At 39.2% G+C, this 15382-nt stretch overlaps 1 protein-coding gene across 7 annotated transcripts in view; it reads left to right on the plus strand.

Moving 5' to 3' along the window:
- Positions 1–15382, plus strand: part of USP40 (ubiquitin specific peptidase 40) — a 45977-nt gene that overhangs the window by 20219 nt on the left and 10376 nt on the right. For all 7 annotated transcript variants that reach the window (XR_012660712.1, XR_012660714.1, XR_012660713.1 and 4 more), the window contains exons 11-24: positions 199–520; positions 1033–1114; positions 2136–2307; positions 3151–3235; positions 4405–4475; positions 5635–5954; positions 6883–7009; positions 7776–7833; positions 8495–8548; positions 10192–10280; positions 10938–11024; positions 11838–11874; positions 13528–13592; positions 14158–14232. Coding sequence is in view for 4 of the 7 variants with exons in the window: in XM_075094145.1 (XP_074950246.1) it covers positions 199–520; positions 1033–1114; positions 2136–2307; positions 3151–3235; positions 4405–4475; positions 5635–5954; positions 6883–7009; positions 7776–7833; positions 8495–8548; positions 10192–10280; positions 10938–11024; positions 11838–11874; positions 13528–13592; positions 14158–14232 (1644 nt within the window). In the remaining 3 variants the exon portion in view is untranslated. The remainder of the gene's footprint in view (positions 1–198; positions 521–1032; positions 1115–2135; positions 2308–3150; positions 3236–4404; positions 4476–5634; positions 5955–6882; positions 7010–7775; positions 7834–8494; positions 8549–10191; positions 10281–10937; positions 11025–11837; positions 11875–13527; positions 13593–14157; positions 14233–15382) is intronic.

Genomic DNA, 15382 nt, shown 5'->3' on the forward strand with positions numbered 1-15382 from the left:
CAGACAGATAACTGGTGGTAGGAAGATTACAGTTTTCTGTCTAAACTGAGGAAATACATGAGGAAGCATCATAAAAACCAAGTTTGAAGGGATGGGGTTTGTGTATCAATTTGAGGATGAATCAGATGAAGTAGCTAATGCGGTCTGCTATGTTTAAAACTGGGTATCTTCTTCATCTCATCCTTGCTTTCCTTTCAGTATTTGCAGAGTCATCCTCAGATATTTCAGTTCAGTCCTGACGAAAATAAAGTTGGTCTAAAGGAAAAACACAAGCTCCTGTTTCAGTCAGATTCTCAAGGTCAAGGTTGCCAAAGCCCTCCTCAGAAGAATGATGTCCAGTGGAATTCAGAAAAAAAACCTACAAGGCTATGGGACAGTTCTGCTGGTTGCCATTGGTTTGATCTGAATGATTCAAAAGTCCAGCCAATCAAGGAGAAGGATATTGAGAAACAATTTCAGGGTAAAGAGAGTGCCTACATGCTGTTTTATCGAAAATCTCAGTTAAAAAGACCACCTGAAGGTATACAAAGCTCATCTTGATATTCTCGGGGCTTCCTTCATTGACAGTTTGTTTTCTAGAGGGCAAAGGCAGTTGGGCGTTTCTGTCCTTTCCAAGAACTGAATGATCTTTCTAGCGATCATTTGAAAAAAGGGTTAACTAAGATACATGGCAGTTCCCTCCAAGGAGGTAATGACCAGTTAATTGGCGATAGCTGACACTAACTTTTTTCTAGTACGCTTCATAAATACAAGCAGAACATCTCCTACTGAGACAGATAAAAGAATGCTAATGGCATTCGTGTATCAGTTTCCCTAAGGGAAACAATGATGGGAAGAAGTAAAAACACTTGTTTGTTCTTTGTGTCATCTTGCAGTTTAATTTTCTCTACTACAAAAGGATGCAGTATTATTGCTCTGAATTTTCAATGATTCTGTACAATGATACTGTAATGTCTCATCTTGATCACATTTCTTGTTTGCTGAAACATTTTAAGCAGCTGAGGTCAAATTAGCCTATATTATTTGTTGCAGCACGAGGAAATCCAAGGTACCAAATTCCTGAACGCCTTCTGAATGAAATGAATGCTGCTAATACTGAGCTGCAAAAGAAGAGGTATATTGATGTAACTGCACCAATTTCTTAAACAGCGTTCTTAACCTGAGATCTCCAAAGTGATTTAAAATGAAATAAACCTATTGAGTAGAGCCAGATACTAAAATGATTCAATGTCATGGAGGCTAATCGAGGAATACAACTTGTATGCCCACATTCTGCCTTTACTGGTTCCCTGCCTCCCTGTTAATGGTGTAACTAGGCATTCTACAGAATTTCAATGGAAACTTAAAATTGTACCTTTTTTTGTGAAAACCAGTGCAATTCTGGAAGGTTTATATAGGGAGTTCTCCACTGGGAGAAGGGGGAGTAACTTGCTTTACTGTGCTTTACTGTGAAGCAAGAGCTAAATGGTATCCTTTGCCAGAAACATAAAGGAAAGAGCTAGTGGTATTCAGGTTGGTTGAAACTCTTACTTCTGTTGAGGAACACAGAGAACTGATGATACACCTGAATCCCAGTTAAGCTATCAAAATATAGAAACACACATGAGGTACAAGTGTTGTGTGATGTGTGATATCTCTGTACTGTGCAAATGTCACTCCTTTATTTTTTAAATGGTGTATTTGCTGTTACATTGAGCTAATAGAACTGGATGCAGGTATAAAGGAGGAAGGCATGGCTGTGTCTGTCCTGACTCAGTTTCTGTGCAGTTTTTCTGTCTCTGCATTTCAACAGAGTAGTGATCTGGAAAACAGCCTGAAAAAGCCTACAATCTCCACATCCCTGAAGATGAAGTTTGCTAGTCTGTTTAGAGAGGTATAAGCAAGGTGTAGAACCACACAGAACATACTGTTCTAGTGCTTATGTGGAGGATGCCCATGCTAGCTGTGCAGTGCATAAATCATTGTCATCTTTGAGCCACCTCTTTGCATACCCCTTGACGGAGGGGGAAATGTGACAGTGAATTTAGTCATGAGGTTATCAATTCCAGGACAACTGCACAGAAGCGTCTCTGAAATAAGCTATCCATTTGTCAGTGTTAAATTCACCGGTTTATTATTATGTTATTCTTTCAAAGAGCGGAATGTGACTCAGCAAACCATGGCATTGATTTACACCTCCATTTGAGCTCATGTTATGAATTTAACAATGGGGCTTTACATCCTTCACTTACATGGAAGGAGGGTGTTGTGGATTTGACTATTGATAGAAGAAAAACACTAGGAGACCTTCGACAATCAGTATTCCAGGTATTTGCTACATTAAATGAACTCAAACACTTCTGTTTTTACTCGAGCTACAAGATTATTTACATATGTATTTATGCCACAATTTTTATCTCTATGAGAAATTTTCAACAGCAAATGTTATTTTAGGAGGCTAAAAACTATATGGGTTTACACAGAAAGAAACACTGATTTGAGGTCTGTTCTTGAAGAATTGAAGAAGCTATGAAACTTATGAATCTTTTACTATGTAAACTTTAAAGCTCTCATAAGCTAATTATTTATATTTGGGCAGCATGTAGGTGGGCATGGATTGACACTTTGCAAAACTCCAGGCTTATCATTTCAGTTTGTGTCATATTTGTCTTTGTATTTTCAAGGAGCTCACTGGCCTTAAAAGGAAATAATGAGTAGTTTAAGAAAAAAGATAATTAGTTAAAAGAAATGTTTAGCTTAACTATTGAATATGGTATCTTTGTGTTTATTCTCTACTATGTTAATGGAATATAACAATTTGTAAAATACTTTCTTATAGAGATCTATATCAAAGCTAACTTAATGTCAGGAAACACAGTTTGCCTTTCCTGTACTTCACAACCTTTGGTTAGTGTCCAGTTGGAATGTTATTTTTGTCTGTCTGGTGACTGGTCTGAAAGGCCAAGTCCTAAATGCTTGACTGTATTCTGTGTTACCAGCTTTGTTGAGGTAGCTAGCTGTGACATGTTAAGTGTCAAAGTGAGTGTGGTAGCCAGGCTGTAACAGCTTTCAGGAAAGTTGTAATTTTGAGTGACGTGAGGTTGCTGGTGGGTTTTACATACGTAAAATTTATTGTTGTTGTTATTATTGTCATTATTTATTCCCATTTAGATGTTGGAATCTTGGGAAGGAGACATGATTCTCAGTATTGCTAAGCCATTACCAGCAGGACTGCATCTTTATGAGATACTTGATGGTAAGATGACTACATACGGGATTCCATATTATTTATATGTTGTATTTACCACAGACATTGAGGATTTCATATGTAAAATGCCTTGGAGAAGTGTATCATTGAACACTCTTCAAACTTGAACTTACATGCAAGTCCACTGCTGTTAAGGTATTTAGGACACTTTCATTAGTGAAATGAAGGTTTTTGAGACTTATATATGTAATATTTTTTGTGAAGTGCAGTAAGACTGCAGATCTTAAGCAAGTTAAACACATTTGCTGACAAAAATATATCAGTCTTTATTTCAACCTTGATTTGCTAATGAATGTTTGCTTTCATAGTGTTTACCTAGTAGGTAGAGGAGGGGATAGAAGAGAAGACCCAGGGTGACATCAAAGAAAAATGTAGGTTAGACCAAAGCTGAAGTAGGATATTTGTAAAGGAAAATGCTTACATAAAGAGTACCTTACCATATTAAGAGTGCATTACTATTTTAAAATAAGTTCTGTCTCTAGCTCTGCATTGTTATGCAATTCTAGGTGTTAGTCTTCAAAAGCCTATCGGCCATTTAAAAATTTTATAGTCTTTGTGGTCTGTTTCAGAAAATTAGGGTTCCACCAGGTCACAATGCAACTTTCCATGATGTTGACATCAAAATACAGAGCCGCTCATAGCTTCTGTAAATATTCATCTAGATGCTAGTACAGTTCTTTAAATGACAATGACTTTTAAAAAATCTGAATCTGACTCTTACAGTAGGAGGGTAAAAAACTGCAGCTTGGGCATTAGTGTTGCAAAGAATGGGTTTGGAATGTACAGTATGTAACTTGTTTATTAAATCCAACCTTTTTATTTTAAATCTATTCACTATTAAATCTCATGTAGATAATCCTTACCAAGAAGCTTTGCCAAGTGCTAACTTGGGCCTCAGTTTGCAAGGGACATTGAACTGAAACCTTTGTGCTGCAGCCCTCTACTCAGTGAGTGGTGCAGGGGTGTGTACCCACTTGTGTTGCTCTTGTTACATGAGTGATCCCTGATTTACTTGCGGTAAATGCTGATGACACAGCAGCTTTTGTAACGATACACTTGAGCCAGAGTAGAATGTGCCAGTGTATTTCAGTTTATCAGCTGACCCTGCTTGTCTGCTTTCCTGGGGTGAAAGGACTTGATGATTTGCTCCTTTTCAGGAGATGAGCTGACCCTGGATGGCATTGGGCTGGCTGATGGAGCAGATATCTTCGTGTGGAATGGGAAAGAGGTAAAAGAACCAAATACCCTCACTCCTTGTCAATTCTGAAGAGATAAGATGCAGTCTCCAGACACATTTTTGTAAATATCTTAGTTATATCTTATAACAGTTCTGTAGGCATGCTGCTGACATACCAACGTTGGTTCTGGAGACACCGCTTCAGTGTCATCTAGGACACTCTGTCTTTACAGCTTTTCAGTATACTTTGAGTGATGTACAGTCTGCTGCTTGATAAAATTATAAATAGAATTATATGATGGAGAATGTGCTATGGTCAGGTTGATAGATGCCTGTAGATATCCAATGCTAGTTATATTGGAGTGTATTCTGAAAACATCTGGTGCCTCTTGGAAGGAGACTGGTAGATAGTAAGGAGATAACAAAAATTTATGCCCTGAAATGAATCGTTCCACATACAAAATTAGACCTGTGAATGACTACTTTTGTGTGTGGTCTCCCTGAAATACTGTGCTCCTTCTCTAGTCTTGCATCTTTCTTTTAATATCAAGGCTTCTGCTTAACCTGCAGATGCCTGCCTCACTGGTTATGCATTTTTATCCATCTCTGTAGTGGAATAGGATAATACTTCTAAAAGATTTTTGTTGTAAAAGTATACATTTTCTTTCTGATTCATTAAAAAATACCTCCACTCCAAAACTGAAATAAAACAACTAGGAACAGAGTCATTCTTGTCTTGGTTGCACTTGTGGTATGGTCACCAGCTTCCTGCGGGATCAAATTGCCTTTGTCAGGGAACTCTATTCTTTGCCTAAGCTGCATATCAGAAAGGCCAGATTTTAAAATCTAACTCTTTTGAACTGCTCCAGTCACATTTTTTTGGTAGTTCTTTAACATTCTGAGGGACTGAATTAATCTAATCTTAATATGATGCAGACCAAGTGTCCACTGGTTTCCCAGCTACTGTTACTGATATATTTATTGTACATGCAGACTTGGAACACACCTTAGCATTGTGCTTTCTCTTCCCAACACCTTTGAGTTACTCTAGCTGTTTGTTCAGTACACATTTGGCCAAAGGTGGTTTATTTCTAATGAGGAGGGAGGGTCCATCTTTTTGTCTCAATAATTTTATTGTCATTTATTGTTGTGCAGTCTTTTCTGTATTTTATTGATCACCACTTCATAAATCTTGCATTCCTTACTTCAGGTTGGTGGTACAAAGGTGATGACGGGCCCTGATCATGAACCTGTGGTCATAAACGTTCTTCGTTTAGCAGAGTATAATGAAGGAGGGAAGGGTCAGCATTTCACAGAATCACAGCACGTCTTTTCATGCAGCACAAAACTGGGTGATCTATGCAGAGCCTTAGCACCGTCAGGAGGAATCATCCTAAAGAACGTCTCCGGACCAGATAAAGAAGCCAAGAACTGGGAAGTTTTTCTTGAAGAAGATATGAAGGAAACAGTCAAAAATGTTGGTCTGATGGACAGATGCTCAGTACTAATCTTAGACAGCCATGACCAGAGGTAACCATTTTGATTACAAGCGTAATTAAACAAACAAAAAAAATTTTTGGCAAAATCTGTTTAGTTAAAATTATGCTAGCTTTCTCTCTGTATTTTCTTTTAACTAATTGTCACTTTGAGATTTTTAATTCAAGATAATGCAATCTTAAGTTTTGGAAATCAGGTACTTATCAACTATTAGATCTTTCTTTCTCTTGAAGTGCAGATTCAGTCACATCCTTTGACTTACACTTGTAAAGGGAAAAACCTAGCAAGAACAACTTGTGCCCAGTTTGCTGGCACATCTTTGGCGTAACCTGAATTTCTGAGGTTTGAGTTGTGTGGTTCTCCAGGTGACATGGTGGGATGAGAGAACAGAGCAGTATCAGAAGAGTATGCAGTTCTGCTGAATCTCCCAGTTGAATCTGAAGTTGCCTGGGGCAAATTTCTGGTCTCATTTCACTTCCCAGTGTATTGCCCTGAGGTTAGGTTCCTGTTTTCAGAGACATGTAAATGGCTTGTTACATAAATTCCGACTTCCTAGTTGAAACAGTACTGAAAAATTGAGATTAAATCCAGCAGTGAGAGGGTACTTCACCAAGAACTGTTTTTGTTGTTATATACAGTAGCAGAGATAGAGATAACATCAAATTTTAGTTACAACTGGGTATACTTTTACCATATTTTTATCAGAAGCTTTAAATCCAGCCTCAGAAAGTGACTTAGATTCAGGTGCCTTCAAAAGCTCCAGTCCCACTGAAAGCCAGTTACCAAAACATAGCCCAGAAATGCCTGGGTGCTACCTGAGGCCTCTGACTTACTTTGTGACATGCCATTGCTATTAATGACCTAGGCATTATCGGTTTATTTGAGAGCTTTGTTTAGTGATCTAGCCCAGACAGTGCGTAGTTTTCCCATCTGACCATCTTTGCACTGCTCATTTTTACAGCTTCGTGGATGTGTCCAGTGGCAATTTGACTGCTTTTACATATGACATCAGCTGGCTCCAAGTTAAAAACTTCTGCAGAACAGAAGATGAAGAGAAATATGTTAAAATTACTGCTACTGTTGAAACAGTAAGGAGCCTGATTGTTCAGGGATATAACACAGGCAGTTTCCCTGAAAAGCTTGGCCAGTGCGCATGGGCCAATTTGTGAGGAGTGGATTTAGCCTCAGGGCTGAAGTTTTTCTGTGATGAAAATAGTGTGCAACTCAGAGTTACCATTACTGTAATACTTTTGACTGCTGTGTGATAAGACTGTAATGCTGATAACTTAAATCAGTGCAGTCTACATTAGTGTGTTTTAGTGTGAAACAATTTCCTTCTTGGACCACCATGTAAATGTATGTTTGGTGAGGCTATGTCAGTAAACAAAAAGTGAAAGAAGAGTAAAGTATTATTTCTTGCTTTCAACATAGGATAGGAAAAATGCAGGTTTTCCCTAAGGGGTGGGCTTCTTTGGTACCTTTTCTGCCTTTTAAATTATTTTCTGTTGCATAAAATGTGAAGTACTCCTTAGTTTTGCTCACAGAATTACTGTTTGTGAAATACTAGTCTTCTGATAAATCAAAAAATTAAATACCACTTTCTTTTCTTTGGAATGCTATTTTTAAGGAAAATTTCCGCAAATGTGTTATGATATCAGTACATTTTATTTTTTATATATATTTGGTATGATAACATTAAAGAAATATTTTCTCAGCTGTGTAGAGTCTTAACAGAAATAAGAACATAACTAGGATGCATTTCAAGTGAAGGCTGCCTTTTGTGGACCGGCATTTGAACAGCAGGTGTATTACTGTCATTCTGTATCAGAGGTGTTTAATATTACATTCTTTTAGGTGATGTCAGATATCAGAATGAAAGCAATACAAGAGCTTCAGCTAGACAAGGAACTAGGTAAGTGTTTAGCTGCTTTACTTTTAGATCTGATGCTGGCTGGCTTCCTGCTTTTTGCATCAGTCTATTCAAAATAGCAAAATCATTCCTGTTAGGAGTTTTTTGGGAAAGAAAGTGTGCAAAGGACTTAAAATTAATCTAATTTTGAATAGAACTATTATTTTTTCCTAGCTTAAAAATAAATCGGTGTCAGTCTTGATTAAAATATATTTTATGAAGCTCTTAGTTTTTGGAAGCTGTTTGAGTAGGAATAAACATGCCATCTTACTAATGTATTACGCTAAGAATTGATGAAGACTTCTTTCTTTACCGTATTAATTTCTTTAAGACACTTCAGTTTTCTTTCTTTAAAGCTTTTGTTGATGCCTTTACATTTTGAAGCACTTGGTTGGTTTTAGAGTGTTTTACTGATTGTGGCCTACAGCTGGCTTCAAAGAGAAAGTAATTTTTCACTGAAATGATAACAACTAAGGCTGTTCAAAGTCTCTAGGAATCTCTCTCCAATTGTACTTTTGATGTAATACCTTCAGAGGGAGGCCTTTAAGATAACATGTTGTTGTCATTAATCTTAAATGTTATCTGTCTAAACCTCTGAGTCAAATTTCTTCTGATTTTAATTACTTAATACATCTCTCTCTCTTTCCTGCCTTTTTTGCCACAGCAAATGACACCTGTCTTAGACCTGTTAGCGGAAATGGGAAACTTCTTTCTCCAGGTAAATTTATTTATTTAATCTTAGTTCTGTAAGAAGTTCAGTTGGGAGACTTTAAGCTTCCCTTTTCCCTCTCCTGGGAGAAGTACACACACATAACTCCACTATTTCCAGGCTTAACAGAAGCAGTTGTGTGGTTGTTTTCTTTTCCAGTTTTACTGTTTGTTAACAGTATCAATACAAAGCTAGAGGTTAAACTTAAATGTTCAGCTTGGTTTTTACTTGCATCCCTAATGAGTAAAACTCATTAGCATATCTGCTTTTGTTTATTGACATCTGGCCATGAGCTTCAAGACTCTGGGAATTAACAAAGTTCTGTGTCCCATTCTTATTGTATAAATTGAAAAAATCTCTAAGTGGTCTGTTTTGAATCATATTTAATGTATTACAGAGCAACTTTCTAGTTGTTCTAGGAAGCAGAGTCATTGTTCCATGTCTTTCTAACTTCAGTTTCCTGAAACAGGGTGGGCTAAATGTGTGTGTTAGAATATTAACACGCAGGGTTGGATTTCAGAACAGGTTGAGCAGCAGACCTGAGTCCTGTGGTGATGGAAGAAGCACTGTTAGGTTCCTCTTTGCTGTAAGAAGGCAACTTATGTCTGTGATGTATGAAGCACACTGAATAACATGTGGATTTCTGCTTCTCTAAGAATGGAGGAATATGTTCATGCCATAGCGTGCTCTTTGATTTAGATGAGCATGCAGTAACCACTTGTCACTATGTAACTATGCTCCTGATAGCCAGTGTTCAGCAGAAAAGGACCCCCAGCTTTGCTTTTGCCATTGTTGGGGCAGTGGTGAGAAACTGAGTGGATCAGCTTTGTGTGTGTTGGGAAACGTTTTCTGTGAATTTGCTATTTTGCTGATATATTGCATTAGTTAAACACAGCCAGGAAGCCAAGGGGAGATTAATTCCCCTCCGTTCAGCGCTTGTCAGACAGCACCTGGAGTACTGTGTCCATTTTGGGTGCTCCCCGGCATGAGAAAGAAGCCCTTACAAACTAGAACCAGTCCAGAGGGGAGTACCCAGGATGGTTTGGGAGCTGGAACATGTGAAAGAGGAGGGAAGCTGTATTTTTCCAGCCTAAAGAGGCATGGGGGTAGGAAGGGTAGTTGCCATCTTTAACTCCTTAACATGTACCTACAGAGAAGGCAGAGCCAGATTCTTTTCAGAGGAGCACATGGAAAGGATCAGAGGCAGCAGACACAAGTTTCAGTGAGGGAAATGCCAGCTGGTATGGTGGGGAGGAGAGGGGAATTCATGTTGGGAACGGTCAGGCAATAGACAGGGAGCCCTGGGAGGCTGGCAGGTATCCATCCTTGGAGGTATTTAGAGCTTGAGTGGAAAAAGCCCAGAGTGAACTGATACGACTTCAGAACTGGTTCTGCTCTGAGCAGGAGTTTGGACCAGACAACCTGCAAAGATCCCTTCTGACCTACATTCCTCTGTTAGTTCATATCCAAGGCTTGGTGGGAAGAACCTTCATACAAATGTTGCTTACAGATCTGATGTCAACACTGTGGAATTGAAGTTCTCTACATGTCACTCAACACTTTCATCTTACTCTAAAGAGCAGCATAACAGAACGGATATTTTCAGGAAGCAGCAGCTTATGATGACGATCTTGTGTTTGTCCTCCCTAAAGTGCCTGAGGATTATACTGTCAAGGAAGCAGAACTAAAAATGGGAAGCTTACTAGGGCTGTGTCGTGGGAAAGCTCCAGCTTCCACTCAGGTATAGCAGTGCTGTGACTGAAGAGAGACTCGTGCTGCTTTTATGCCTTTTTTTACATTGTGCAATGTTTCAAGTTGTCCTTTTTTTACCCTTGTAATGGTTGTAAATGGTATGGAAAAAACATGCTCAGTGACACTGAGAATTACACATATTAGCATGAAGGCTCACACCATTTATTTCAGTTGCAGAAGGCCAAGAGCATATACATCATGAGTTAATATAGCTCATTTGAGTAATAGTAATTCATTTATCATTTGTCCATTTGTAGTTGTCCAACTTCTGTGCTCTGATGTGTGTATACTTCTGTAAGGAGCATAAAGTAAGAAAAGGACAATATTTCTCTTGATGTATACAAGTTGCAATATGCCAGAGAAAAAATAGTTGTATGTTTCTAAAGATCAGAGTGCTATCAGGTTTTCTCTCTCATTTGCAGCAGACATGTTCAGATGGTTAATGAAGCTCTGCTTATGGCCATAACTCCATTGCATGTGCTTCTCTGTCCTGCAGAGATTGTTTGCTTTATCCCAAAGGACTTTCACTACTGTTTGACTAATGGCAGGCTTGTGATAGCTGGTATATATGTGCATCAGGGGGTGTTATTTCATGGTATTTCCATACTTGTATAAGCTATTAGAATGCATATTTTTGCTTTTTTAGCTCTTCTTATATTTTATTGTTGGGAGTGACCAAAACGCAAGCCCTGAGATGGAGATAGTTGTGGAAGAGACTGCTTCTGTCAAAGAGGTAAGTTGAACTGCTTTTAAAAGCTTTTGTCATGCCGGGGTCAGGTCCGCTGCTCCTGGAGAACTTTGCTTTTTATCTGTGCGTTACTTTGGGTCACCAGGGGACACAGGCAAAGGAAGTGTTTCAACTGCAAAAGGCCTGTGGGGAGGAAGCCTTGATCTTTCACCAAGTAGTAAAGAGACATCCTTGCTTTTTTCCCAAGGGTGAACGTAATCCAACTGCTTCATGCCTGGCTAGCCACTCCTTTTATGCACAGCAGTCCTCAGAATGATACGGAATCGTGGCAGAGCCTGCCGCAGTTCTCTTGTCATTCATCAAGCTCTAAATGCACGGAATTGGAGTGAGAGGATTTGGGAGGAACTGTGCACGGAAGCAGTTCTTGATACTGCCAATCCAGGCCTCTGGCACAGAGTGCCGACGTCTAAAAGCAGTGGCTGGAAAATGTTGAGTTTGCAGGTTTAATTTCTAAAAAGTGCATTTGCAAACTCTGGGACAGAATTTGTTCAAGTAAAGCAACAAACTGACAGCACAGATTTGTTTTGTGTCACTTAGGGTGTTTTTTTAAACAGACTTAAAAGCTGCAAAAGCTCACTCACCTGACATAATAAACTTCTTGCCTGAAATCTCATACTTGAAGGGTTTAATACATAGTTCAAATACACCAAGTCTTTATAATTGTATTGTTTTTTGGAATTGATGAGGAATCAGTCACCACACAGATTTTAGGTTAGAAAATCCTAGTGTAGATTTTCTGAAAACTTTATTTCCCAACCTGTATATTGAGACAATCTCACCATATGTTTCTTTTTTCAGTGTCTAAATTTAATGCTGGAAAAATCTGGATTATCAGGTTAGTTGTATTATATTGTTATTTAATTTTTTTAAAAGGGATTTCAGGTTTCTAAGGCATTTCTTGCAACCCTAACACTTAGATCACTGTAACAAACTTAGGCCTTTTTATGTATCATTGTAAAGTAAGGAGGGAAGATGAAAGAATTATAAACTTGCAGTCTTGCTCTGATAAAAGCTGGCTGTGCAGGTGCTCTTGAAAATCGGTTCCAAGCTTTTTATTTAATCAAAACATGGCAAAATCCACATTTTCTGGACTATCTGCTTGGATGCAGGTGGAGGTGTTTGGCTGTCTTCATAAGACTTGCTATCACAGTGGGAACCAATGCACGAGATGAACTGTAAAGACTAATTTTTGGTCACTTTGCAAAAAACAAGTTATTCAGAATGTTGATGCTGGTGGGGATGAAGGAGGAGAAGAGACTGGGAGTGGCACTGTGTTTCCAGTTTTCGTTCTAAACATTCATTGAACACTGAATTTGTGTGGTGGCTGCAAATTTGGCTTACTCCAAAACCTGTTCATCTGAAACACGTTACTGTCAGAATTATACACTGAGTAGCCCAAATTAGAAGTTGAAGTTGTTAATAATGTCTTGAAAATATAAACTTAACCTTTTCTATTTCCATATAGTATACATCTAAAGCCAAGAAACAATGGTTCTGTCTTTATTGCTTTATCTTATATTACCATGTTTGAAAAATCAAATTTGGCCTTGTGTAGAGATTTGTGATCCGACTGCTCTCATTCAAATAGATGTCCAACTTCAGTGGATTTTGATGATGGTCTTGTTGAAAGACTGCAAAGTATATGGGTTTTTTAGTGGGTTTTTGTTTGTTTTTGTTTGATTTTTTTTTTTTCCTAACCCCACAGAATTTATTGATGAGATTCCTCCTGGGGTTGGTTTTTTTTTTTAGTAACGAAAGTCGAATTTTGTACCTTGCAAAAATTAAGTGCATTTTCATTAGTTATTTTGGTCAAATTAAGAGGTTCAATTGTATTTGTTCTTTCCATGCCTGGTGTGTTGTATATATAGGTGGTAAACCTAAAGTACTGTGATTTCTGGACTACACCATCTTTAATTTTTTTGTCTAGAGTGGAGTCTCCTGGTAGACAGTCCAGGAGGGGAAGTTAGATTATTAAGGTATATTAAAGTATAGTTTTCATATTAAGGAGCCTGTCAAAAGGTATATTGACATGATGATGAATTTCATCATCAATTCACACCCAATGTTTCCAGACTACATTCCCCCTCAACATATCATTTTTCTTCTGCAGTGCTTTTTCGGCTTTGTGGGTGTGGTTTGTTTTTTGGTGTGGGTGTTGTTTTTTTTTTTTGTGTGTGTGTTTTTTTTTCCAGCTAGGCTAAGTCTTGTCAAGCCAGTTCCTTTGCTTTCCTCTTACCAGGGAAATCATTTAGGTAAGTGAGGAAGAGACATTTACACAAATAAGAGGGCACCATTTCCAAAGAGCAAAGTGTTTCTAGGGATCTGGGGAAGGACATGGAGGTGGTGTTTCATCCAGTTTGTCAGAGCTGTGTTTAAAAACCAACCAAGCAAGCAAAAGAACCCCTTAACACTTCTTCAGAGTTTTATAATGTTTTTCTCGAAACAGTGTTGTTACCTAATCAGTTTTCCATGTGTATGTTTTTGGTAGGTGACAACTGGCATTTGAGAAGGATGGACTGGTGCTATGAAGCAGGGGAAGCATTAAGCCAGGAAGTAAGAGGATCCTATTTTTGATTTGAGTCATGTGGTCATTTATTTACTCCATTTTTCTGTAGACACTGTCCCTGAAGTGAGCCGCATTTAAAGTAAATGCGTGGTGGTTTTGTGTGTGCTACATTAGTACACACACTGTTTTATTTTCACAGGGTGTTGAAGTGTAAATCTTGTACATCTGCCTCTTATTTTCAGCAACTAGGATTAAGCCATATCCACACAGTTTTTTCTAAAGTCTAGGCTTACCATGCCTTAAAGATACATCTACAAAGAAGCACGAGGGGTCAGTTGGTGAGGTGCGGAGGTGCAAAGGAAATCCACAGCTCAGCAGGATGCTCTGGAAGGACTCCTGCAGAGCAGACTGCTGTAGGCGCAATACTTGCTTGGAGACAACTCTGCAGCAGCACGCAGTGGATGTTAAATGGGTATTTCTGTGCTCTTTGGAAAAGCAAAACACCTTGGGGCCTTGCCAAGCATGGCTTAAAAAGCCACCAACATGTACTTTAGGAAACAAAGCACAAGAACAAGCAGACTTACAAGTACGCTGTGCTTTCTCTCCCTACAGAATGCCACTCTGAAAGAACTTAATGTTTGCAGAGGAGATACTTTGGTTATAACTGAAGGAAAGCTTCCACCAAAGGTAAAACGCGAGAGATTGTGTTCTTGAGTCCATTGACAGTGTCTGGATGAGAGTGGTTTCTTTTTTTTCCTCTTGTTTATTTTAAAACTACTTCCGTTGAAAAAAATTGAGTTGGCAAGAATGGATAATGCTTTTCGTAGTTTTACAGCTATTTAAAATGTAAATCAATATTTATAATAGTCTTAGTCTGTCTATATCTATTCTTCTTTCAACTTTGGTAGTGAAAGTCTTGCCCATTTGAGCTGCTTTGTCTAGGAGTGTGCTAAGGTTAACAGATCTGGAGGAAATCAGTATTTCTGGCATGCAAGGTTCTTGTGAAGACATAACTGTTATGCTACTACTTCCTCATAAAATGATAAAAATACAGGCTCTTCAGTGTTTGCTTTCAGTTCAGATTTGTACTGAGGGTGGTGTTCAAAAATTAGGGACGTACTGGGAGACCCTCTTGTCAGTGATGGTTATACAAGTGGAAGGATTCTCTGCTAAGAAACCTGAAGCACTCTCAGGATGGTTTGGGTTGGAAGGGATCTTTAAAGATCACCTAGTTCTCATCTTTTGCTAGATGAGGTTGCTCAGAGCCCCGTGCAAGCTGACAGTGAATGCTTGCAGGGATGGGGTGTCCACAGCTTCTCTGGGCAACCTGCTCCAGGGTCTTGCCGCCCTCGTGACCAGAGGTAGTCCCCTCGGCCTGCCCTCGTGTGCTGCATGCCCCAGCCCCTCGCCATCTCCAGGGCCCTGGGATGGCCCCACACCCACCCACCAGTGTCTGTCCTGTACTGGGGAGTCCAGCTGCAGTTGCCCAAGTACCTACTAAGAGATGAGGAAAGCATCTTTACTGTTCTTTTTCTTGTTTTACTGGGTTTTTTAAAATTAGGCCATAAAAAATCACAGAATGGTAGGGGTTGGAAGGGACCTCTGGAGATCATCTCGTCCAACCCCCCTGCTTGAGCAGGCACACCCAGAGCAGGGGGCACAGGACCACATCCAGGTGGGGTTTGAATGTCTCCAGGGAAGGAGACTCCACAACCTCCCTGGGCAGCCTGTTCCACTGCTCTGGCACCCTCACAGGAAAGAAGGTTTTTCTCATATTGAGGTGGAACTTGCTGTGTTCCACTTTGTGCCCAGTGCCCCTTGTCCTGTCATTGGGCAC

This window comes from Phalacrocorax aristotelis, chromosome 5, assembly GCF_949628215.1.
Source record: "Phalacrocorax aristotelis chromosome 5, bGulAri2.1, whole genome shotgun sequence".
Lineage (NCBI taxonomy): Eukaryota > Metazoa > Chordata > Aves > Suliformes > Phalacrocoracidae > Phalacrocorax > Phalacrocorax aristotelis.